Source organism: Prunus persica, chromosome G8 (assembly GCF_000346465.2).
Source record: "Prunus persica cultivar Lovell chromosome G8, Prunus_persica_NCBIv2, whole genome shotgun sequence".
NCBI classification, from domain to species: domain Eukaryota; kingdom Viridiplantae; phylum Streptophyta; class Magnoliopsida; order Rosales; family Rosaceae; genus Prunus; species Prunus persica.
In genome coordinates, this window is record NC_034016.1 from 16,538,240 (window position 1) to 16,561,413 (window position 23,174).

At 37.2% G+C, this 23,174-nt stretch overlaps 4 protein-coding genes across 4 annotated transcripts; 2 read left to right on the forward strand and 2 right to left on the reverse strand.

The window, feature by feature from the left end:
* On the reverse strand, nucleotides 468-1,964 carry LOC18766996 (putative F-box protein At1g65770). Its single transcript, XM_020553563.1, has 2 exons — nucleotides 951-1,964; nucleotides 468-818 (listed from the first exon to the last, which is right to left on the reverse strand). The coding sequence occupies exons 1-2, from the start codon at nucleotides 1,962-1,964 to the stop codon at nucleotides 468-470; spliced, it is 1,365 nt and encodes a 454-aa protein (XP_020409152.1).
* Nucleotides 3,470-5,285, forward strand: LOC18767578 (probable xyloglucan endotransglucosylase/hydrolase protein 10). The gene is made up of 4 exons (XM_007200451.2): nucleotides 3,470-4,033; nucleotides 4,110-4,210; nucleotides 4,305-4,498; nucleotides 4,643-5,285. Exons 1-4 carry the CDS (start codon nucleotides 3,844-3,846, stop codon nucleotides 5,043-5,045), a joined length of 888 nt encoding a protein of 295 aa, XP_007200513.1. The 5' UTR covers nucleotides 3,470-3,843; the 3' UTR covers nucleotides 5,046-5,285.
* LOC18768524 (uncharacterized protein C12orf45 homolog) lies at nucleotides 11,170-13,699 on the forward strand. The gene is made up of 5 exons (XM_020569603.1): nucleotides 11,170-11,431; nucleotides 11,519-11,620; nucleotides 12,867-12,937; nucleotides 13,037-13,099; nucleotides 13,198-13,699. Exons 1-5 carry the CDS (start codon nucleotides 11,368-11,370, stop codon nucleotides 13,513-13,515), a joined length of 618 nt encoding a protein of 205 aa, XP_020425192.1. The 5' UTR covers nucleotides 11,170-11,367; the 3' UTR covers nucleotides 13,516-13,699.
* On the reverse strand, nucleotides 19,401-20,152 carry LOC18768272 (pathogenesis-related leaf protein 6). The gene has a single exon (XM_007201550.2). The coding sequence runs from the start codon at nucleotides 20,130-20,132 to the stop codon at nucleotides 19,659-19,661; it is 474 nt and encodes a 157-aa protein (XP_007201612.1). The 5' UTR covers nucleotides 20,133-20,152; the 3' UTR covers nucleotides 19,401-19,658.

Genomic DNA, 23,174 nt, shown 5'->3' on the forward strand with positions numbered 1-23,174 from the left:
ATTGTGACAATCAAGCTGCTTTATATATTGCTGCGAACCCTGTATTCCACGAGCGCACCAAACATATTGAGATTGATTGTCACATCGTTCGAGAAAAGCTGCTTGCCGGACTGATCACTCCTTCATATGTCCCTTCCCACGCTCAGTTAGCAGACATTTTTACGAAGCCTTTGGGAAAGAACGACTATACCAGATTAAGCAGCAAGTTGGGACTTCATGACATTCACTCTCCAACTTGAGGGGGAGTATTAGAATAATATATTGTAATTGATATGTTATTATTGTAATATGTTAATTATAACCATACATAGAGTAGTTACTTGATATAGGTAGACAGATCCAAATCAATCCCTAGGATTGGGGATCACGCTATAGAGATTCTGTAATATTGGTAGTATATATTTTGCTGTACTCTACTATTGACAATATACCAAAACCTTCCAACTAAACATTCTTTACAAAAGCTATTACAAACTTGGAGTAAACCAACTCATTCGAGACCCCATTGACTCTTGGACACTTGGAAAGGATCTCTCAACTCTTTCATTATCAAGGCAGAAGATGCCGATCTCACGAGTTGTAAATGGTTTGTGAACATTAAAGGGGTCGATTCCATTTGTTGCAAAGTAAATGTTGTTTCTGTCTAACTCTATGAAATCGCTCGCCCGAAGAGAGAAGGAACCATGCGAGCTCAAAAATAATGTTTGATCCCCCAAACTTTGTTCCTTAAGAAAGTCACCAGTCTCAGGATCAATCTTGTAAACTTCAAAACCAGCAGTCCTGAAATATTGATAATCATCGTAGTCAGTGTCGCCCTCCTCGAGCTCATCATCACTTTCTTCTTGCATGTTGTGTTCTTCATCATCACCATCTTGATGATTTCCTCCTTCGAGTTCCAGTTCCAGTTCTTCATCATCCTCATCATCCACGCTTCTGCGAATTTCAAAAACATCTTTCGTTTGATGGATCACCAAGACTTCATTGTTGGTTGATTCAAACAAGAATGATTCGTATTCCCCATTTAAACTGATTTTGTAGTCATTATGATACTCAATGTCACTGACAATCCAGTCCGCGTTATCATAGACTAAGATCAATTCCACTTCCACATCTCCAAATTTTATAGTGCGAGGTTGGATGAGCTCACTCTTAATATAACTAATAGCCAAGGAGTATAACTTACCAGTACTAGAAAACAATAATTGGCAATGATGTTCATTTTCATCTAATACCTGGAAGCCACTCCATGTTTTGTCTCCAGGTCTACACATAACCAACACCTGTAAATTATCAAATATTGCTGCCACCATACATTCTGAATTATTAATATCTGAGGTGGATAGCACAATGTGATTAAAGAAAAAGCTGGTACCACACAAATCCCATTCTGTTTCTACAAACTCTTTGAAAGATGGAATTGTCGCCAATGGTGGAAGTTGGCATAAGGCTCCTGAAACCGGGTTGAACAGAAACATTTTAGAATTCAATCTTTTTTCTTGGATCATAATTAACCAACCTCTTGAAGAGCCATAAAACCGACTTCCATGAATTCGCTTAGGCAGCCTCAACTTGTGAACTTTGCCGTCGGCAAGGTTGGTAACCGACATGTACTTGCAATTTGGATCCTGAGGAAGAACTAACCAGGGCGCTTCTTGAGCACCGCGGATGTGTCCTCGCATACAAACTGAATTCCAAGACTTGCAGGCAAGACCTGTGCGAATTCGATCCCTTAAACTCAAGCGCCGTACAATCATCTCCATGATATCTTCGTGTACTCTCTGCCACCCGCTGCTGCTGCTGTACTCAAAACAACTACTGGTTTGGTTGTCGTATTGCTTTCTCTTCTTATCTGAACTTTCTCTGAGTTGAAGTAATAGTTTCTTGAGCGTGAAGCAAGGGAACCAGCTGCTTAAAGAGAGGTAGTCACCCAGATTTTGATAGGCCAAAAATAGAGCCTCACTCATCTCTCTCTGTTTGATTAACAATATTTTAAAGTCAAGCTTTGCAAAAGAGCGACTGTTGAATTTTCAATTCTAGGATGCCGATGATGGAGCTTTTGTGCTGTGCGTACAATACATAAGGTGCATGTGGAATAATATATAGGAGTGAGCTAACCTAATTCATCAGGGAATCTGTGTATCTTAGGGAGGGATGGGCATTGGTTCCAATCCAAATCCAAATTTATTTTGAAGAATTTGCCATCCAATCCAGCTTAGTCTAAGAATCCAATCCCATACGAATGAGTATACAAATCCAACTCAAATTAGGGTGATTTGGTCTGCATGATTGGTTTGATTTGGATTGTGCACACCCCACCATCAAATTCAATTTCCTCCACCAAATTCTGAATATAAAAAAATAATCCAGCCCCCGAATGGGCCTGGATGATTAACAATCTCAGAATAATTTTTGGGTTTTCTTTACCGCCGTTGGGCCATTCCTTTTCCACGCTCTATAAATGCGGCCTGATGACCTTTATAAATCTACAATGGAATGGAATCATGTAAAATAATTTTTATTTATTTATAAATCATGCATAGAAAAAAAGTACCAATAATTTACATATATAAAAATAAATGCAAAAAATAATAAAATATTCAAAATACTAAAAAAAAACCCTTAATTAACAAATATTAAGAAATAAATATATTTATTTATTAAGGGTAATATGGTAACTTAAATATATTGCTACCCTAAATCCTCCACCAGAACCCAAAGTTGAATTTTGTGTTATATGCCGTGTAAAGCATAATGGAAAAGTCACATTTCCAACATCTACCAAAAGAACCCACTTCCTCTCTTTAGTTGGGGTGGAAGAAGTAGTGGGTAAGTCATGCAGTAGATTAATAATTTAATTAGTTCAATTAGTAATCATTTGCAGTTGGATTAACGCCACAGTCAGCTTAAAAATCTGGATTTCCTTTTTTCTTTTTGGCGTTTCTGTAATGCCAAGCCTAAAGGTAATGATTAACAAATGTTCTCCTTGTCAAAGATAATTGGTCCATATGTCTTCATTTTGTAACCTTGGCAGCAAGGTAGAATCACATTAGAGCCATGGTCATAATTAACACCGTAACATTTTTACTTAAATACTTTTATTTACCGAGTCGGGGAGATTCGAATTTGAAATCTCTTCAAAATTTATATACAAAGTTTATAACCATGTTCTATGAGTACCATTATTAATTCAATATGTGCAGTTGATGACTTGAGGCTTTGCTAGTAGTTAAAAAAAATGGGTAAAAAGGAAATCCAACTCATGCATGCACAACCCTACAAAAGGAGGGAAAGAATAACCTTAAAGGCCTCATGGAGTGTAAAAGGGATGCTTGAATAACTAAGTCATCCTAGCTACAAAAGAAAAAGAAAAAATCTTGTCAGTTTCTCTGTTTCTTCAACTTTCTGCTAACATGACAGAAAAATATATAAGCTCTTATTTAGTAAGCCTAATGAGTATCCTCAGCACATTAAAAAGCCTAATCACCAAGTTATCTAAGCTTCTTGGTCAACTATTTCTGCCAAATGAAAAGAAAATTATGATTTGTTCACAGTTATAATCACATCCTAATCGGGACCATAAAAAACCCATAAAAACTACATTCATAAGATGCTAACAACCAAACATTTCTTTGCTTCCCCCTAAAGATATTCCTGCTTAAACAAAACCTTCCTTCCTTCTATCACACATTTTCTCTCTTCTTTTTTCGGTTGAATGTTCTCTGTTCCAATTTTCCACCGCCCTCCCATGCAATACCTATATATAGCTCTCTTCAACATGTTGCTGTCATATTCCTCCATAACACACTATTAAAAAAATAAAAAATAAAAAATCAGAGTTAAACCATGAGTGATAATCACAGAATTGTCATCTTTATTGGGTTTTTTCTTACTTTGACATCGATTCGAATTACAGATTGTTCCGTTGTTTCAACAGGCGACTTCAACAAGGATTTCTTTGTGACATGGTCTCCTAGCCATGTAAACACTTCAGCTGATGGCAGGACAAGGAGTATGAAGCTCGACCAAGAATCCGGTATGATCAAAATTCAAAATTCTTTAATTAGTTTTAACATTTCTGAATTCTGATCCTTTGTTTTTCATTTTCCTAGGTGCTGGTTTTGCTTCAAATCAGATGTTTTTGTTTGGACAAATTGACATGCAAATTAAACTAGTACCAGGTGATTCAGCAGGCACAGTTGTGGCCTATTATGTAAGTAGAAAACGTTTTCTTCTTCTGCCTTTTTTTGTTGCTTAGTAATTAACAGCATATATATTTGATCAACTGGAAATTATTTTTAATGCAGCTGACATCTGATCAACCTAACCGTGACGAAGTAGACTTCGAGTTCCTTGGAAATGTGGCAGGCAAACCATATATCATTCAAACAAACATGTTTGCTGATGGATTGGGCAACCGTGAAGAAAGGGTCAATCTGTGGTTTGATCCAACAAAGGACTTCCATACCTATTCAATACTATGGAACCTTCACCAAATTGTGTATGCCATCTTTCAAATGAGCTGATCAGTATTTAATTTGAGTCTTGCTTACATAAGTTTTCTTCTTTAAAAAATGCACAACAGAAAAAAAAAAACGATTCTAAGTAATTTTAATGGAGAAACTTGGTGTACTTTTGCTTGTAGGTTCATGGTGGATTGGGTTCCAATCAGAGTATACAGAAACCATGCAGACAAGGGTGTAGCATTTCCAAGGTGGCAGCCAATGAGCATAAAAACCAGCCTATGGAATGGCGACAGCTGGGCGACAAGAGGTGGCAAGGACAAAACTGATTGGTCAAAGGGCCCATTCATAGCTTCATTCAGAAACTACAAGATTGATGCCTGTGTCTGGAAAGGAAATGCAAGGTTTTGCAGGGCAGAGAGCCCTACAAACTGGTGGAACAAGAAGAAGTTCAGCACCCTAACAAAAACACAGAGAAGGTTGTTCAAATGGGTTAGAAAGCACCACATGATTTATGACTATTGCCAAGATAAACAGAGGTTCCAAGGCAACCTTCCAAAGGAGTGCTCTCTGCCTAAGTATTGATAAATTAAAGAAAGCAAAAAACCATTTTATTTTATTTTAGTGTTTTTCCTTTTCTCTATTTTATTGTGTAGCAAATTATTATTTCTAGGTTAGAAATCAATAATCATATAGAGGTTGTTCATCAGAGAGGAATTTAAAGCTCAATTACTTGAAGCATTCAAATGAATCACAGACTTGGAAGTAAAGTAACCTTTTTAGTTTTCTGTCTTTGGATTTGTAATATACCAAAATGTTTCTTCACTTTTTGGGTTTATTGGGAATATTGCTGCTTTCACCTCATTGTTTAATAGAAGTGTGCATGTGGGGAAGGGGAAGGACATTGTTGAGAGAAACCTTGAAAATTTAAGTTCCACGTATATGAAAAGGTAAGAAGGTGTAAGTCCTTCCAGCTCGAGGTTGTAGGTCTGTCTTGACGTTGATGGTAAGAGTAGTCAATCTCCCCCTAAACTTTTTGTCATATATAAAAATAAAAAAAATGAAAAAAAAGGTAAGAATGCAGGAGCCAGTTAAGAACTTCAAGGTTAATGAGCCCTCACAACTTTACATGAAAGTTAATCTAGCCGCTCTTAACTATTTGAGCAACAAACCGCTTGCGATTGAAAGCATTAAGAATCTATATATATAAAGCAAAAGGCAGAGAATGGTGAAACATTCAAAATACCAGAAAATGCCCTTGGTTAATGCAAACATTAAGAATTCAAATTATTAATTAAATGAGGATAATATGGTAAATTCACACTTTTTCATATTTAAAAAAATTAAAAGAAAAAGAAAAAGCAGATAATAGATCCTATTTTTATGGAACACAACTACCCATTATCTTTTTTAATTCTAAAATAAATTTACTTATTTTTTTTAAAAAACCTCTCGCAAGCGCGGAAGCGCGTGCAAAAAGGCTAGTATTAATAAAAGCTAATTAAAGAAGATTTTTTAAAAAAAAAAAAAGAAAAAAAAAAGCTGCTAAAATGATAAGATGATCCAATCCAATAAAAAGCCCATAGTTGTTAGATGCTCTTAAGGCCTTAGTGATGGGGATTGATCAGCCCATTATATGATCTGAAATTCATAATGCTCAAATTAGAGCCTAATAGATTTCTTAAAACAAGCTCAACTTCAAAATCTCATAAAAATACTAAAAAGAGTATTAAAGTAATTTAACAATCAAAATTAAATTTAATAGGGCCAGCTATCATTTTTTGGGTTTGTTTATATAAATTAAATAGTGTAGAGTTTATCTATATCACTAGTGCTAAGAATAGATATATAACTAAATATCTTTAGTTTTTATTAAGTCTAATATGAATCATAAAATTATATCGAATTCCACGTACGCCCATCAAATAAAATACAATATATGAATATGTTCTATTGAAACTGAAAATGGACTGCAGCAGAATATACGCTATTTAATTTAGACTAGCTAAGGAGCTTAATTAAACAACATACCTGAACTGAAACTCATCATCACCAACAATGGTTATGTACTTGAGATTGCATTTCTCTGAACGTATATTTAAAGAGTATAGCCACGCTATACTCCTTAAATTAAAAAATAAAAATAAATAGCCAAGTGGCTATACTCTTTAAATTAAAAAAAATATATTCAAAGGGTATCGCCGTGCGGCTATACTCATTAAATAAAAAATATATTTAAATCGTATCGCCGGGCGGGCTATACTCTTTAAATTTTAAAAATACCTAAATTGTATAGCCGAGAGGCTATACTGTTTAAATATAAAAATATAAATATATTTAAAGCGTATAGCCGGGCGGCTATACTATTTAAATAAAAAATATATATTTAAATCATATAGCCGGGCGGCTATATGATTTAATAAAAAAAATATTTAAAAGTATAGCCGCCCGGATATACTCCTTAAATAAAATATATATATTTAAATAGTATAGCCGGGCGGCTAGACTCTTCCAATACAAATATATTTAAGGAGTATAGCCGCGCGGCGGTACGTCTTGAATGAAAAATATAGCCGCCCGGCTATACCATTTAAATATATATTTTATTTAAAGCCGGTCATTAGAGCAGCTCCAGCAATGGAGCCCAGCCCGAGGCGAGAGCAGAAAAAAAAAAAAAAAAGTCGCTCCAGCGTGCAGCCCAGGCCCGGGGGTGGTGTGGGACCCACCAACTCGGGCCAGCCTGAAGGCAAAACCAGCCCGAGGTCCAACTCGCGTGTTGCTGACGTCAGCCTCGCGTCACGCTGACGTCAGCAAGCGCGTTTCAAATTGCACGCGCCAACGGTAAAAAAATTTGAACCAGCGCGCGCTGACGTCAGCGCGACGCCAGCTCCAACGGTACGCTGCCACGTGTCGCCTCCCCAGCCTTCCGATCTGCTTCTCCAAATTAATCCAACGGCTGAGGCTTTTTGGGCAATAAAAATATGAAAAAAAATCGTAAATTTTTTTAAAAAATTCTAAAAAATTCTGATTTTTTTTTTCTATAAATACCTATAAATACCCTTCACTTTCAACACCAATACTCATACATTTTCTTCTACTTCTACCATTATTCACTCTTTATACTCAACATTTTCCTCTTTTTCATCTAGTATTTTGATTTCATATTTTTATGGCTTCTTCTATCGAAACCGGAGGGGCTTGGAGCACCATGGAAGATGTTTCATTGTGTGAGGCATGGCTCCAAATTTGTCATTGTCCCGTGTCCGACAATGAGATGAAATTTTTTCATATGTGGAAAAAAATTCATGCCGAATTTTGTGAAAAAATTCCGGGGTCTACTCGTACGGAGATGGCGTTATCCAGTAGGTGGGAAATCCTGAATAAAGAGTTGGAAAAATGGAGAAATGCCCTAGCAAAAGCGATGGACAACTATAGAAGCGGGCAAAATCGTACTAACGAGGTAAGTATTTTATAATTTTTATTTTATTAAGTTTAATCTCCTAATATATATAATTTGTTAATATTGCTTGCATTTTCAATATTTTGTTAATATTTCTTGCATTTTAAATATTTTGTTCATATTTCTTGCATTATCAATATTTTGTTAATATTTCTTGCAATTTAAATATTTTGTTCATATGTCTTGCATTTTCAATATGTTGTTAATATTTCTTGCATTTCCACTTGTTTCTTAATTTTCTTGCACTTCTAATTTATTTGTAAGGTTAATTGCATTTTCATTATTATTTTTTTTGTTACTTGCATATCCAATATATTTGAAATATTTATTGCATTTCCATTTTTTTGTTAAATAGATTATACAAGCACAAATATGGTTCGGTGCAACTGGGGGTGGCAAAAAAAGTTTCACCCATCATGAATGTTGGGAGGTGGTCAAATATTGCAAACGGTTCATAATTATTCCAAAGGGTCCCGACATTGTATTAAACGAGACGCCACTCCGTGATTCAATGGCACCGGATTCACCTCTTGATTCTCCTATGAGTCAAGACTCACCCATGGAAAAGGAGCCGAGGCCCATTAGCCGAAAGGCCGCAAAGGCAAAGAAAGTGGGTAATTCAAGCAATTATAATTCAAAGTTTTTGGAGGAAATTGCAAGGCAAAATGGCCTAAGAATTGAAATGGAGCAAAAACGCCAAGATAACGAGTTGACCCTTCAAGCTGAGTATGCACGAGAAAGGGAGTATTTGCGCAAAAAAGATATAGACAACACGGATCGGGAAACCATGGCCATGGATACAAGTCATATGTCCCCTGAAACAAAACAATTTTGGAAACTAGAACGAAGGGATGTTATGAGAAGAAAACTTTTCCGGGATGATGGGCCTAGCAACACGGATTGGTTAAATGATGGAAACCATTAAATTTGTTAGCCTACCTTTTATGTATTTGTATTTTTCATGTTTTCTTTTAAAGTTGTTGTAATTCATGTATTTTATTTTAGTAGTAGTAATTCGTAATGACTTGTATTAGATTTCGTTATTTAATAAACAAAGTATTTAATAAATTACCTTTTTATTCAACATATTCCATACTTCAAACAAAACAAAATAACAATAAAAAAAAACTACAAACAAGGCACAATAATAATAACAAACCACAACCAAAGCATAATAAATAAAAATACAACACAACCAAACCATAAACCAAAGCATAATAAATAAAAATACAACACAACCAAACCATAACTAAATAAAACATAACCAAAGCATCTATGCTCCATCATTCTTCTTCATTGCCTTTCACTGCCCATAGATGCTCCATCAAGTGAATTTGACGCATTTCATGAATATACGAAGATTGCATCTCTGTATATCGATCTATCATTCGGGTCATCAAATGACCATCCCTCACCAACGGTTCCGGCTCAAATGGTTCTCCACTTGGCCCTATGGGCCTTTCATAAATCCGTGTCAAAGCCGTGTTCATTGGATCCGGTTCGTACACCTCTAAAGCATCATAATCATACTCATCCTCCACAATCATATTATGGAGGATGATGCAAGTCATCATAATGCTTCTGAGGATCTCCTCATCAAACATACGGGCCGCACCTCGAATAATCAACCACCGAGCTTGAAGGATACCAAAACACCTTTCGACATCTTTCCTGTATCCCTCTTGATAGGTAGCAAATAATTTTTGCTTCTGGGATCGGGGATTCGGAATAGATTTGACAAAAGTGGTCCACCTCGGGTAGATGCCGTCAGCTAGATAATACCCCGTCTGGTACACTGTATTATTGACTTCATAGGTGATATTGGGGCCCTGGCCTCTCAATACATCGTTGAAGACCGGGGATTGACCCAGCACGTTGAGGTCATTTTGTGATCCTGCAACTCTGAAGAAGGCATGCTAAACCCATGTGTCGAAACCAGCAACCGCTTCAAGGATGATACTTTTTTGGCCTTTTCGATTTCCATAATCACCTTGCCAGGCAGTTGGGCAATTCTTCCATTACCAGTTCATGCAGTCGATGCTACCAATCATTCCAGGGAATCCTCGAGCTTCGGTTTTTTGTAGAAGCCGTTGGAGGTCCCTGGGAGTAGGTCTACGCAGGTAGTCCCTAGTGTATAGAGTTTCAACAGCTTGACAAAATCTTACCAAAGCCTCCAATGTAGTGGACTTCCCCATCCGGGCAATCTCATCCACCTGATCAGCAGATGCTCCATACGCCAACATTCGTATAACAGCTGTAAGCTTTTGCTCCGGAAGAAGCCCCAAAACCCCAGCAGCATCACACTTTTGAACAAAGTATGCATCATAATTGCAAATATCATGCATGACTTTATTGAACAAATGAGGTTGCATTCTAAATCGCCTTCGAAAATCAACATCAGAGTACAAAGAAGTTGGGATAAAATAATCTTCCAAAAGATTCTTACCCCGAGAATGCCTATGTCTTTCCACATTCCCGCGGCGGCCGACTTGTGAACCATGGCGGCGACCTTGGTTCTCTTCTTCTTGCAAAGCCACTGCTATGAGAACTTGCTCATCGACTTGTCTCTGCAACTCATTGACTTCATCTGCTCTACGGTTTCTCTCTCTTGTTTCTCTCTCTTGCCTCTCCAAGCATCTCCTAAATTCTTCCATTCAGAATGAATGAAGTATGAATTCTAAACTCTGAGAAATGAAAATATAGAAAGATGTGGTGTGAGAGGTATGAGCTGAGACTCTGGTTTTATAGAAAATTTTGGCAAGATAGACATGCCACGTGGCTTGATTTTATTGAATGAAAATCTTATCTGAAATTTGAAATTCATCCGAAATTTGAACCCTAATTTGTATGAAATTTGTATTTTGAAATTCATCCGAAATTTGAACCCAAATTTATCTGAAATTTGAACCCAAATTCATTCGAAATTTGAACCCAAAAATTTATCTGAAATTTGAACTTTGAAATTCATCCGAAATTTGAATCCAAAAATCTTATCCGAAAATTTTATCTGATTATGAATAGTCTTGACACGTAGGAACCCGAAAATCTTATCTGAAAATATTACCCAAATTAATTATTTTCATTAAAAATTATGAGGAAAAAACAAAAAATGAATAGTAATTGCCCTTAGCTAGGGCAACGGGTAGAAACACAAATTACTATTTGCAAGGGCAACCACTATTCACGTGAATAGTGGCTGCCCTAGCTCCACCCTTGCCATGACTAAGGACAAATGGGTGAAGTTGCTCTTAGATGCTCTTATATGATCAGCCCGTCATATGATCTGAAATTCATAACGCTCAAATCAAAGCCCAATAGAAAATAGAAATTAGAATGACAAAAATAATAAAATAAAAAAGCTAGAAAACCCTGCTGGATTGAACCTCCTTCCTCGAGAGGCCAAAAACCCTAAACCCTTTGACCCTCTACCGCCAGCGATAGAGAGAGATGGGAAGTACAAGCAAAGACCTTTTGCAATTGGAGCACAAGAAGGCCTTAACTTCACCCATTGGTATCTCTTTCTCTATATCTGTATCTCTCTGGTTCGCTCGCTTTCTGTGCAAACTCATTAGCTCACTGTCTCTGTATTTTCTTGCAGAATCCACACTACTTGTTTGTAAAAATGACTCACAGGCTTGTCAAACAACGAAGGCTCAACCTGAAGGGAAACCCATCGGTGTTCCTGTTATCAAAAGCCAAGGTACTCGATTTGCCCCCTTTTAAATTTGGTTTCTTTGTTCGCTTTTTTTATTTTGTTGTTTTTGTTAAGAATGTGGATTCTGCAAGCAAGTACAATAGAGATACAGGTGTAGAAAGACCATTTATGTTATTGGGTCATCCTCAAGTATTCTCAAAATTTGTCACAAAAGGCTTTATCTTTTCTTTTTCTTCAAAATATTTTCTTCAGAGCTAGTTCGTAGGATTAAGCTATGACCATTTCAATTTAAAGGAAGTTGATTTATGTATTCGTGGTGAGAGTTAAAATCTAAAATACCACTATGGCTGTGTTCGGCATATGTAGAGGTCTTTTCTTTTTCTATTTGGTAAATTTTTTCTATGTTGGCGTTGTACAGGGCCAACGAGTTGATGTTTAATCCTCCACTGGGTTTATGATTTGGGTGATGTGTGCTTAATTGCTTATACGAGGTCTTGGTTATAATCAGTTGTCAGCATAACATCTATGCAGCCTGTCTACTTTTTGAAATTTCCTATGTTTTATATTTTATTTACAAACTTGCAAATTGGCTAAGTTGTAGTGGTTTGGTTTAGAAGGATGTGATTCAAGTCTCCTGTTATTGAATTTGTCTCATTCATTTTGATGTTGTGCTGAATTTTCATCAATTAATTTTACGAGATGAGATAACTTTTTTGTGCTGCTTACTTTCTCTTAGCCCCTGAGATATTATCTTCTTCCTCTTTTGGTTTCTTGGAAACAATTTTTATTGAGATAAAGGAAAAAAAAATCATGTTTTTCAGTAAACATAAGTACTTCTTTGTCTAGGTGTTAAACCCTCCTTCAGATGGGCTTGAAATCTGTGTTCATGTTGATCCTCTACAACCTGTTCATTACCTTACCTTGTAATACTGTTGCTCATATGGTTTCCTTATGCATATTCTCTCACTGGAACTTCTGTGCAATTTGGGCTTTAGAATATGTCCCAAGCTTTTGTTTCTTTGTTTAAATAAAAACTTAATTGATGATCAGACAATGTCAAGGTAGAAGATTGAAATAGATTACAGAGCATTGTAACATTGAAACTTGAGGCTGGACTGAGATGGATGTTTCGAACTGTTTTCCCTTACCCCTTTTTGTTGGGTGAAACAGTAGTTTGCACTTCGTCATGTACTTGAGATTCTTCAGTTGTCTCTGCTTCTGTTTTATTTATAGTGTTGTTTTCTTAGAAACAACTTGGATAATGTTGCTCATTTTCATTGCTTGTCTGCAGTTTTGGGAAAAATAAGGGATTTCTTGGGAGTCATATCAGAAGCTAATGAAAGATTAGAAAAGGATGCAAAGGTTGGTATATTGGTCCTGTACCCCAAGCTGGATTGTTTATCCCGATTCCAACGTACTTTTCAAATCATAACCTGTGTTTACTCATTTACTTGTATGTAGGATAATTCAAAAAACTATGATATTGAAGCGCTCAATGGAAATGAATCTCAAGTCATTGAAATGGTCTCTCTCTCTCTCTCTCTCTCTCTCTCTCTCTCAGAGACACTCACACACACACACAGGGGATTTATAATTTATTTTGGGTGGACCTGTATTGACAGGATTTAATGCTGGGTGTTGCTGATCTTCAAACTCCCGAGGCTGTGGCTGCTGCGGAATCTGCTATTTCTGGTTATCAGCCGGTTATACCATTGGCCGTCAGCAGTAGTGAAGAGGAGTCACAGGATAGCAGTGACAACGATAGTAGCAGTGATGAGGATGACGATGATAGTAGCAGTGAAGAGGATGAAAGTGATGATGAGGATAAGAAAACATCCTCTCCCGTCAAACTCAAAACACCCAAGTCTGACAAAGATAATTCGAGTGATGTTCGTAACGGCCGGTCCAAAAAGCGGCCAAAAATTGTTGAGCTTCCTTGAAATCATGTGAGATCTAGTTCTAGTAGTATCTGAGAGTTTCAGGAATCATCAATTTATTGTAATAGTTGGGCAAATCTGAAGACTTCCATACCGTGCGAAGGGAATATGATGAACGGTTCTGGGAGTATCTATAAAAAGTTGTTAACTGTGCTATAATTTAATACGTAATTTCTTTTCACCCGAATCTGCAGAGTGAAGTCTAAGTTATTTGCCACTAGAACAAAAGAAAAAGACCCAAGTAGAAGACAATTCCGAAGGTGCATATGTGCTCATTTGTGAGTGCTTCTAAAATGGTTAAAAGCGCTTTCTGACAACCAAAAGCGCTTCTGACGGTGTTTGGCAGAAAAGTTTAGAAGTGCTTGTCAGCTATAGAAGCGCTTCATGGAGAAACACCTGCCATGTGCTTCTTCAGAAAGCACTCCCAAGTGCTTTTTCAGGAAACACTTCGATTTTTTATAAAATTTTCAACAATTTTATAATAAAAGTGCTTTTATTAGAAGTGCTTATGAGCAAAAGTACTTCCTGAAGAAGCAGTGCCAAACAAGCCCTATGTCTTTACAATCACTCAAAAGGAAAAATATTTAGAGGACCACTTTGTATTATGCCTCGTTAGAGGGGAGACTCATTCCAAGAGGGACATAATTATTTTCTCCCTATTTTATTTGTTTCATTGATGACTATACATGCATTGTCAAATTGACCAAAAAATAAAAATAAATAAAAAAATAAATACATGCATTGACAAAATAAAAAACAAAATGCGTTGGCTACATTTTGTGCATACATTCATACGTAATACATTATAAGTTAAAACTAGAAGGGAAATATTATTGGCACTCCAAAATCAATATCAGCGCATCAAATTATAGTTGGTTCATCAGATATCTAGATTAAAGCCACAGTAAGTTGAAATATAAGTGTGTGAGCTGATATAAATGATGTTAGGCCTCTGATCTGAGATTGTGTATTCACTTAGTCACTAAGATAGGCAAGTGTTAGGCGTCAGTTAAATGGTAAGTGGCTATAGACACGTGTAATGATCTTAGATATCAGTTTTGAATGTAAGGCTGTGATTCTCTAATGATGTAAGAGAATCCAGCTGTGCTTCTAACAGTTAAATTGCTCACACTGAGCTTGCCCGAAAAGAAGCAGAGAATACAATACAAAAATACAGAAGAATTGTTTAGCTGGTCTCTTGGTTTTTCCCTGCATATTGTTTTCTTTTCTTCTCCAAAATCTGTTCAAAACTCTAACATGGCCTCAGAGCCAGGTTGGGTCTCTTGATCTGGGCGTGAAAACTGTGAAGTTTACTGAGCTCAATCGAAGCTCAGCTGAACATCTGAGAAGAGAAGCTGCTGTGATTCAGACCAAACAATGGCTGGATCTGGAAGTTCAGAAGTAAGAACTCCGATCTTCTCCGGTGAGAACTACGAGTTCTGGAGGATCAAGATGGTGACAATCTTCAAGTCTCTTGGGCTGTGGAGTCTGGTAGAAAAGGGGATTTCAGTCTCTGATTCGAAGATGAAGACCAAGAAAGTTGAAGCATCATCGGAGGAAGAAGCTGAAGCAGAGATGTGTGCTGTGCTCATGAAGGATGCAAAGGCACTGGGCATCATACAAAACGCTGTCTCTGACCAGATCTTCCCTCGGATTGCAAATGCCGATTCTGCAAAAATGGCTTGGACTTTGCTCTACAGTGAATATCATGGAGGTGATCAGGTTAGATCTGTAAAACTTCAGAATCTTAGACGAGAATTTGAGTATATGAGGATGCGTGAAGGTGAACAACTTACTGCATATCTTACTCGATTAAATGAATTGATAAATCAAATGAAAACATTTGGAGAGGTGTTATCAAACGAGAGGCTGGTTCAAAAGGTGTTAATCAGTCTTAGTCGAGTTTATGATCCCATCTGTTTGGTGATTGAAAATACAAAGAGTTTGGAGACCATTGAATTGCAGGAGGTTATTGCAATCTTGAAGAGTCAAGAGCAACGTTTTGACATGCATACTGTGGACATAGCTGAGAAAGCATTTGGTTCTTTCTCAATCGATCAAAAGGGGCAGAACAAGAATAATGCTCAGTCTGGTACTGCCAAGTCTCAGAAGAGTTGGAAGCCTAACAACAAACCATGGGAGTCTAGACAGAAGCCACAGCAAGCTGGCACTGGACAGACTTCAAATGGAGCACATTCTGTGCAGCAAGATGGGGTGAAGCCTCAATGCAAAGTCTGCTCTAAATTTCACTATGGAGAATGTAGATTTAAGGGACAACCTAAGTGCTACAAGTGTGAAAGATTTGGGCATTTGGCAAGAGAGTGCACAACAAACAAAAGTGTGCAGAAAGCTAATAACGCAAGCCAAGTGGAAGTAGGAGGAAACCTGTTTTATGCAAATTGTGCTATTTCAAAAGGGAGTGCAAATGAAGAATGGTATGTGGATAGCGGCTGCAGCAACCATATGACTGGGAACAAGGAGCTGCTGATTGATATGAACACAAGTGTGACAGGTAAGGTGCAGATGCCAACAGGGGAACTTATAAACATAACTGGTATGGGTACTTTAGTGCTTAACACAAGCACTGGTACAAAGCATATCAGAGAAGTCATGTACTTACCCGGATTGAAAGAAAATCTGTTGAGTGTGGGTCAAATGGATGAGCATGGTTATCACTTGGTGTTTGGAAGCAATATGTGCAGTATTTTTGATGACTCTTCACTGGAGAAGCTCATCATGAAAGTGGAAATGAAAAGAAACAGATGCTATCCTTTGACATTGTCTCCAACCGACTATGTTGCCTTAAGAGCTGGTGTGTCTCACTCCACGTGGATTTGGCACAAAAGAATGAGGCATTTACATTTAAATGGACTAAACCAACTTAAGGAAAAGGAGATGGTGCACGGCCTGCCACATCTAGAAGCTGTAAATGGAGTCTGTGAAGGCTGCCAGTTTGGGAAACAACATAGAGAATGGTTTCCTAAGAACCAAGCATGGAGGGCAAGTACTCCTCTTGAGTTGATACACATGGACTTGTGTGGGCCTATGCAAAACGAGTCTATTTCAGGTAACAAATACTTCATGCTCCTCATAGATGACTGTACAAGAATGATTTGGGTCTATTTTCTTAGATACAAGTCTGATGCACTAAACTGTTTTAGAAAGTTTAAGTCTATGGTAGAGCTGCAGAGTGGTTTTAAAGTGCAATGTGTAAGAAGTGATAAAGGGGGAGAGTTCACATCTTGTGAATTCAATAAGTTGTGTGAAGAAACAGGTATTCAAAGGCAGTTTTCTATGGCATATACTCCACAACAAAATGGAGTGGTAGAAAGGAAGAATAGGACAGTTGTAGAAATGGCAAAAGCTATGTTGCATGAGAAGGATCTGCCTTATTATCTGTGGGCAGAAGCTGTACACACTGCTGTGTATATACTGAATAGATGTCCTACCAAGGCACTCAAACACAGAACTCCTTTTGAGGCCTATAGTACAAGGAAACCAGGTGTTGCTCACTTCAAAGTGTTTGGGAGCGTTTGTTTTGTACATAAACCAGCTGAAGGGAGACAGAAGCTGGATGCCAAGAGCACAAAGGGAGTATTTGTTGGTTATGCAACTTGTGAAAAGGGTTATAGGGTATTTGATCCTGTTACTAGGAAGCTTTTGTTGTCAAGAGATGTTATATTTGATGAGGAAGCAACCTGGAATTGGAAAGAAGTGACTGAGAACCAAATGCAAGTGCTGAACTATGAAGAGCAGCCTAGAAATCCTGCAACAACACCATTTGAAACACCTGTAGGGAATCAGACTCATGATCTCATGTCAGGGGGTCGTGTTTCACAAGGAGAATCAAGCAAACAAAGCAGCAGGGTAGAGGATACTCAACGGTTTGATCACACTCCATTGAAATGGAGAAAGTTGGATGATATTCTAGCACAATGCAATCTGTGCATTGTGGAACCCGAGAAGTTTGATGAAGCTGTCAAGGATGAATCATGGATAAAGGCAATGAAGGATGAGTTGTCAATGATAGAAAAAAATGCTACATGGGAGCTTGTTGACAGACCTTCATCAAAACCAATTATTGGAGTTAAATGGGTGTTTAAAACCAAGTTAAATCTGGATAGTTCAGTGCAGAAAAATAAAGCAAGGTTAGTGGCTAAAGGATACTCTCAGAAACCAGGGGTGGACTACAATGAAACATTTGCACCTGTGGCTAGATTAGACACAATCCGAACTCTAATTGCATTAGCTGCACAGAAGGGTTGGCAGCTGTACCAATTAGATGTTAAGTCAGCTTTTCTAAATGGTGTTTTGGAAGAAGAAGTGTATGTAGACCAGCCGGAGGGATTTGTGGTGAAGGGGAGTGAAAGCAAAGTTTACAAGCTAAACAAAGCTCTATATGGTTTGAAACAGGCGCCAAGAGCTTGGTATAGTGAAATTGATAGTTATTTTGCTAAGTGTGGGTTCACAAAGAGTCAAAGTGAGGCTACTCTTTATGTCAAAACTAGAGGTGAAGCAAGCATCTTGATAGTGTCTATCTATGTAGATGACATAGTATACACTGGAAACTGTCACACCATGATAGAAGAATTTAAGCAAGATATGATGGAGAAATATGAGATGACGGATTTGGGACTCTTGCATCATTTCTTAGGGATGGGAGTAATTCAGACACCAACGAGCATCTTCCTTCATCAAAGGAAGTATGCATCAACTCTGTTGAGCAGATTCGGTCTGAGTGACTGTAAACCTGTGGTTATTCCTCTGGTTCCAACTGAAAAATTAAGTAAGGATGATGGGAGTGGCTCTGCAAGTGAGGAGCAATATAGAAAGATAGTTGGAAGTTTGCTGTATCTCACAGCTACAAGACCTGATATCATGTTTGCAGCTAGCTTGCTTGCAAGGTTTATGCACTGCCCCACAAACAAACATCTTGGAACAGCTAAACGAGTTCTTAGATATGTGAAAGGAACACTTGACTATGGTCTGGAGTATGTGAAGGGAAAAGGGGCAGTTCTAATTGGCTATTGTGATAGTGATTGGAGTGGTTCAGTGGATGATAGCAAGAGCACCTCTGGATATGCATTTTCTTTCGGTAGTGGAGTGTTTGCTTGGGCTTCAGTCAAACAGCACTGTGTTGCTCTCTCTACTGCAGAGGCAGAGTACATTAGTGCCTCTGAAGCAACAACACAAGCTGTTTGGTTGAGATTTGTATTGGAAGATTTCGGAGAGTTCCAAACAGAGGCCACACCACTACACTGTGATAACACCTCTGCTATTGCCATTACAAAGAACCCTGTGTTTCACCAGAAAACCAAGCATATTGATCGAAGGTATCACTTTATTAAGGATGCTTTGCAAGAAGGAATTGTAGATTTGATCTATTGTCCTACGAATGAGCAGCTGGCAGATATTTTTACAAAGGCTTTGGCCAAGGATCGTTTCAGCTATCTACGCGAGAAGCTTGGTGTGAAATCAGCTCACAACTTAAAGGGGAGTGTTGAAATATAAGTGTGTGAGCTGATATAAATGATGTTAGGCCTCTGATCTGAGATTGTGTATTCACTTAGTCACTAAGATAGGCAAGTGTTAGGCGTCAGTTAAATGGTAAGTGGCTATAGACACGTGTAATGATCTTAGATATCAGTTTTGAATGTAAGGCTGTGATTCTCTAATGATGTAAGAGAATCCAGCTGTGCTTCTAACAGTTAAATTGCTCACACTGAGCTTGCCCGAAAAGAAGCAGAGAATACAATACAAAAATACAGAAGAATTGTTTAGCTGGTCTCTTGGTTTTTCCCTGCATATTGTTTTCTTTTCTTCTCCAAAATCTGTTCAAAACTCTAACAAAACCGCTACAGTAGAACCATTATTATTCAAATTTCTTGCTAATCAACAAGCAAAGTACACTTTGAAAGTTGAAACAGTTGATCAAGACAACCTCAAAACGAACCAAAACATAAAAATACACTTGGTGACTAAAAGCAAGGAGTGCACCATCACTTATTTTATCAAAGGAGGCTTTGTTTAATTATTACCTAGCTATATCACATATCACCTTATTTTTTATTTTGACCTTATTAATTAGCAGGCATCCATTCCATTAATTGCTTAATCAAATCTGGATTAAGCTTAAGCTTCCTTAATTAATAAGGACGCTGCCCAACATAGTTGCCAGGAGGGTCATAGTTGCAAGTCACAAACCACAACCCATTGCTGCACTTAACCCTAGCACACCCCAGCCTAACAGAGTTTTTCCAAACTACTTGAGTATAATGCAGGCACTGCTGCCCTCCAACACAAGAGTTTGAGGTGTAGTTATAGTTAGGCTTCTCTGCCACCCACAAGTTCACAGCAGATGTGCCTGTAAATGAGCCACTCCCCTCTGCCAAATTCTCACCATAAGTCCCATTTGAATGCACCAGGTTGCAATCTGCAGCTCTGGAGTTGGCATAGTTCTGAGCATAGGCCTCGACGGTGCTGTCCCACGTGATGTTCGGGACGCCGACTTGCTCACGTGCCACATTGTGTGCATTGAGGTAGTCTTGCTGGGAGTTTTGGGCATGGGAGGGATGAAGCACCAGAGACGTGAGGCAAAGAAGTACAAAACACAAAGCCATGTGTTTGATTTTTCTGTGTACCAAATGATTATGTAACTTATGAGGATTGTACTGTCAATGTGACATTCTTAGGCTATTTATAGGAAGAAGTACAATTAAATTACAGATTATTTATGGACCGTTAAGGGAATATAATATGAAAAAGTATTTTATCAAAAGGATACATGTCACCATTTAAAGCAACCAAAGTCATCAAAAACTTCCCCCTTGGTCTTGCATCACAAAACTTTGCGGTCACCTTCAGCTATGTGTTATATATATATATATATAGCAAGTGGTGCATTGGTCACTACGACTTGCATGCTGTTATTTTTCTAAAAGAAGCAACTTCATTACAAAAAAAACAAAGAATGAATGTGTTACTTCCAGTTTGAATTTCGTCAATTGAAAGTACTTTGTATCGCAATATATATTGCTTACTCTTTACACATGTTAATCAGAGAATTTGTAAGGAGTTTGTAGCTCAGTGGTTAGGAATGTTTACCTATGCATCTAAGGTCTTAAAGTTCGATTTCTCTTTCTCTCAATATGGCTTGTTAAGAAAAAAAAAAAAAAGAATTTTCTAACCCGGCCCAACTCAGAAGAAAAAGTGAAAAGAAACTCTAAAGTTAAGGCCCAGCCAAGGCTAGCATAGGATAGCTCCAGCCTCATTTGAGATCAGAATAAGGCCCAAATATTCTGGACAGAGTGTGAGTCATGTCCCAAATTGCCAATCACCATTTGTGGCTAAGATATCGATGAAGATGTGTTTAGGTGGGATTCATACTTCCAGCCTCCTCTAACATTTGAAAGAAATTTATCATTAAATCAAAATTTAGTTGGTGAAATGTGTATAAATGTTTAAACATCAATTTTATGTGTTTGGTCAAAATATTTGGAGAGTTTGGGGTCCAGTTTTAGCTAAATAGAATTGGAATCAAAATCGGTCTGAACCGATGCAGTTCTGTTTTTCAATAGTTGTTGATTTTTTTGGTTAATTCAGTTTTTTTTCGATTTTTTAGAGTTCAATTCAACTCGGTTATCTGGTTCGGCAATTCATATGCCCACCCCTAGTGTGGACACATATTTTGTGTTTGACAAAAATTCTTATACGTGATTATTATACAGTCAGGTAATATTACAATCTACACGTTATAACACATGTTTTATTTATTAATAAATCAAAAAATATAACACGTAATATCATACAAAATAAATTTATGTATTTAGAAGTGGACGAAGTAATATACCTCATTGTCATGACTTGTCTCTTCCTACCTTTTGTCAGTGACTAATAGTAATAGATGCGATTTCGTTGACCCCAAAAAAAAAAAAAAAAAAGATCCATTGACGGCCAACCTCCTTTGCTCGAGCTGCATTGTCAGCCAAGAGCTAGTCTTCTGATGGCATTTGGGCAAGGAAAAGATGGACCGCGTCTAGGCTTTGGTCAAGGATGAAAATGTGTGGTGCTGCAATGTGGAAAATTTTTCCTCTAAGGGTCCAATTGGATTTAGGAAAATGTTAAAAGATGCAATAATTAAACCCATTAATTCTTCTGTTGGAAACAAACCTAACTCAAGTTGAGACTAAATAATTTTTCTCCGAGTAATGCTATATTTATCATATTTTTATCTCATATTTCTATACCACATGATGTGGCATGCCCATATCATATGTCACATCAATTAAATTAATGAAGTATATTTTAATTAAAAAAAATTAGAAACATAAATACTCGAATAAATCATAAAAAGAGAAAAGAAAAGATTAAATAATTTTAATTGATGTGACTTTTCATCTCAGTTGCTACATAAAATAGTATAAGAATGTGGTAAGAGTAGCATTACTAAATAATTTTTCTCCTCCTACCATTTACAACTTTCTATCGAAAACATGCATTTACCAGCTTCATTTTCGTCCGTTTCTTCATTTCCCAGAGGAAAAGGGTAGCTAGAGATTGATTTAATTTCATTTGTAGAAATTAAATAATCATTGTGTTTTCTGTTCTTGTACAGCATGTAGATACATTTCAAACTTGGCTTAAAATTTAAATGCAGGCCATGCGATACCACAAGAATATTAAAGGAATAATAGCATCTTAATTCTTTGATTGTCCGGCGCCATTTAACAATTGGGTCCATGGTCTCAATGATGGCTCTTGACTGATCATGAGTAACTTTGGCCTACCTTCCTAGGCTTATCCCATGTAGTGCTTCTGCCATCACTCTAGACTTGACTCGACACCCCTTCCATCGACTATAGAATAGAAAGCTTTAACTATATTCTTAATTCCTAACAACACAATCAGATAAGTAAATTGGATGCTTCCTCAATACAATATTGACTTGTTAAAAACCCAATATGGAGGTAGATTAGGATAAATATTTGTGTATGACTTTAAAGAGAAACACTTGTGTTTGAAAAAAAAAAGAGGAGAAACACAATTGTGTGAAACGGGGATAGTACTGTTTTGTTATCTTTAGCCAATCACAACATGTCATGCGTGATAACTTTTTTATGCTGCAGTTTGTGATTGGTTGAGGATAACAAAACAATGGTATTCCCGTTTCACACAAGTTTTTCTAGACTCTAAATATTACCCCATATTATTTAATTATTTATATTATAACACGTGACAATAAGGAGTATATATTTTAAAAGTCTCGTTTACATGGTTACTAAGGATCAAAGATTATAATGGTCACCTACCATTATATCTAATACAATGGTGAATACTAATCTACAAAGTTCAATGCTTAAACCCACCCACTCCTTCTCTCATCGTGTCACGTCTGTCCGTTCAATCTCCAAACTAGCCTCCCTTCTTCCTTTTTTGGGTAGGGTTTTCTCTCTTATTAATTATTGGTTTTACATTTTCTGATGTGGTTTTAATCTCTCAGATTTCCTTAGTCACAGAACTATTAGGTTTAGAGTACAAGAGGATGAACTTCCCGCACTAGTGGAGGAAACGAAAAATCCAAAGGAAATAAGAAAAATTAAAACTTGAAATTAAGGAGGGATAGAAAGAGGGTTCAGTAGTACCCAATAATAAACCACATTGAC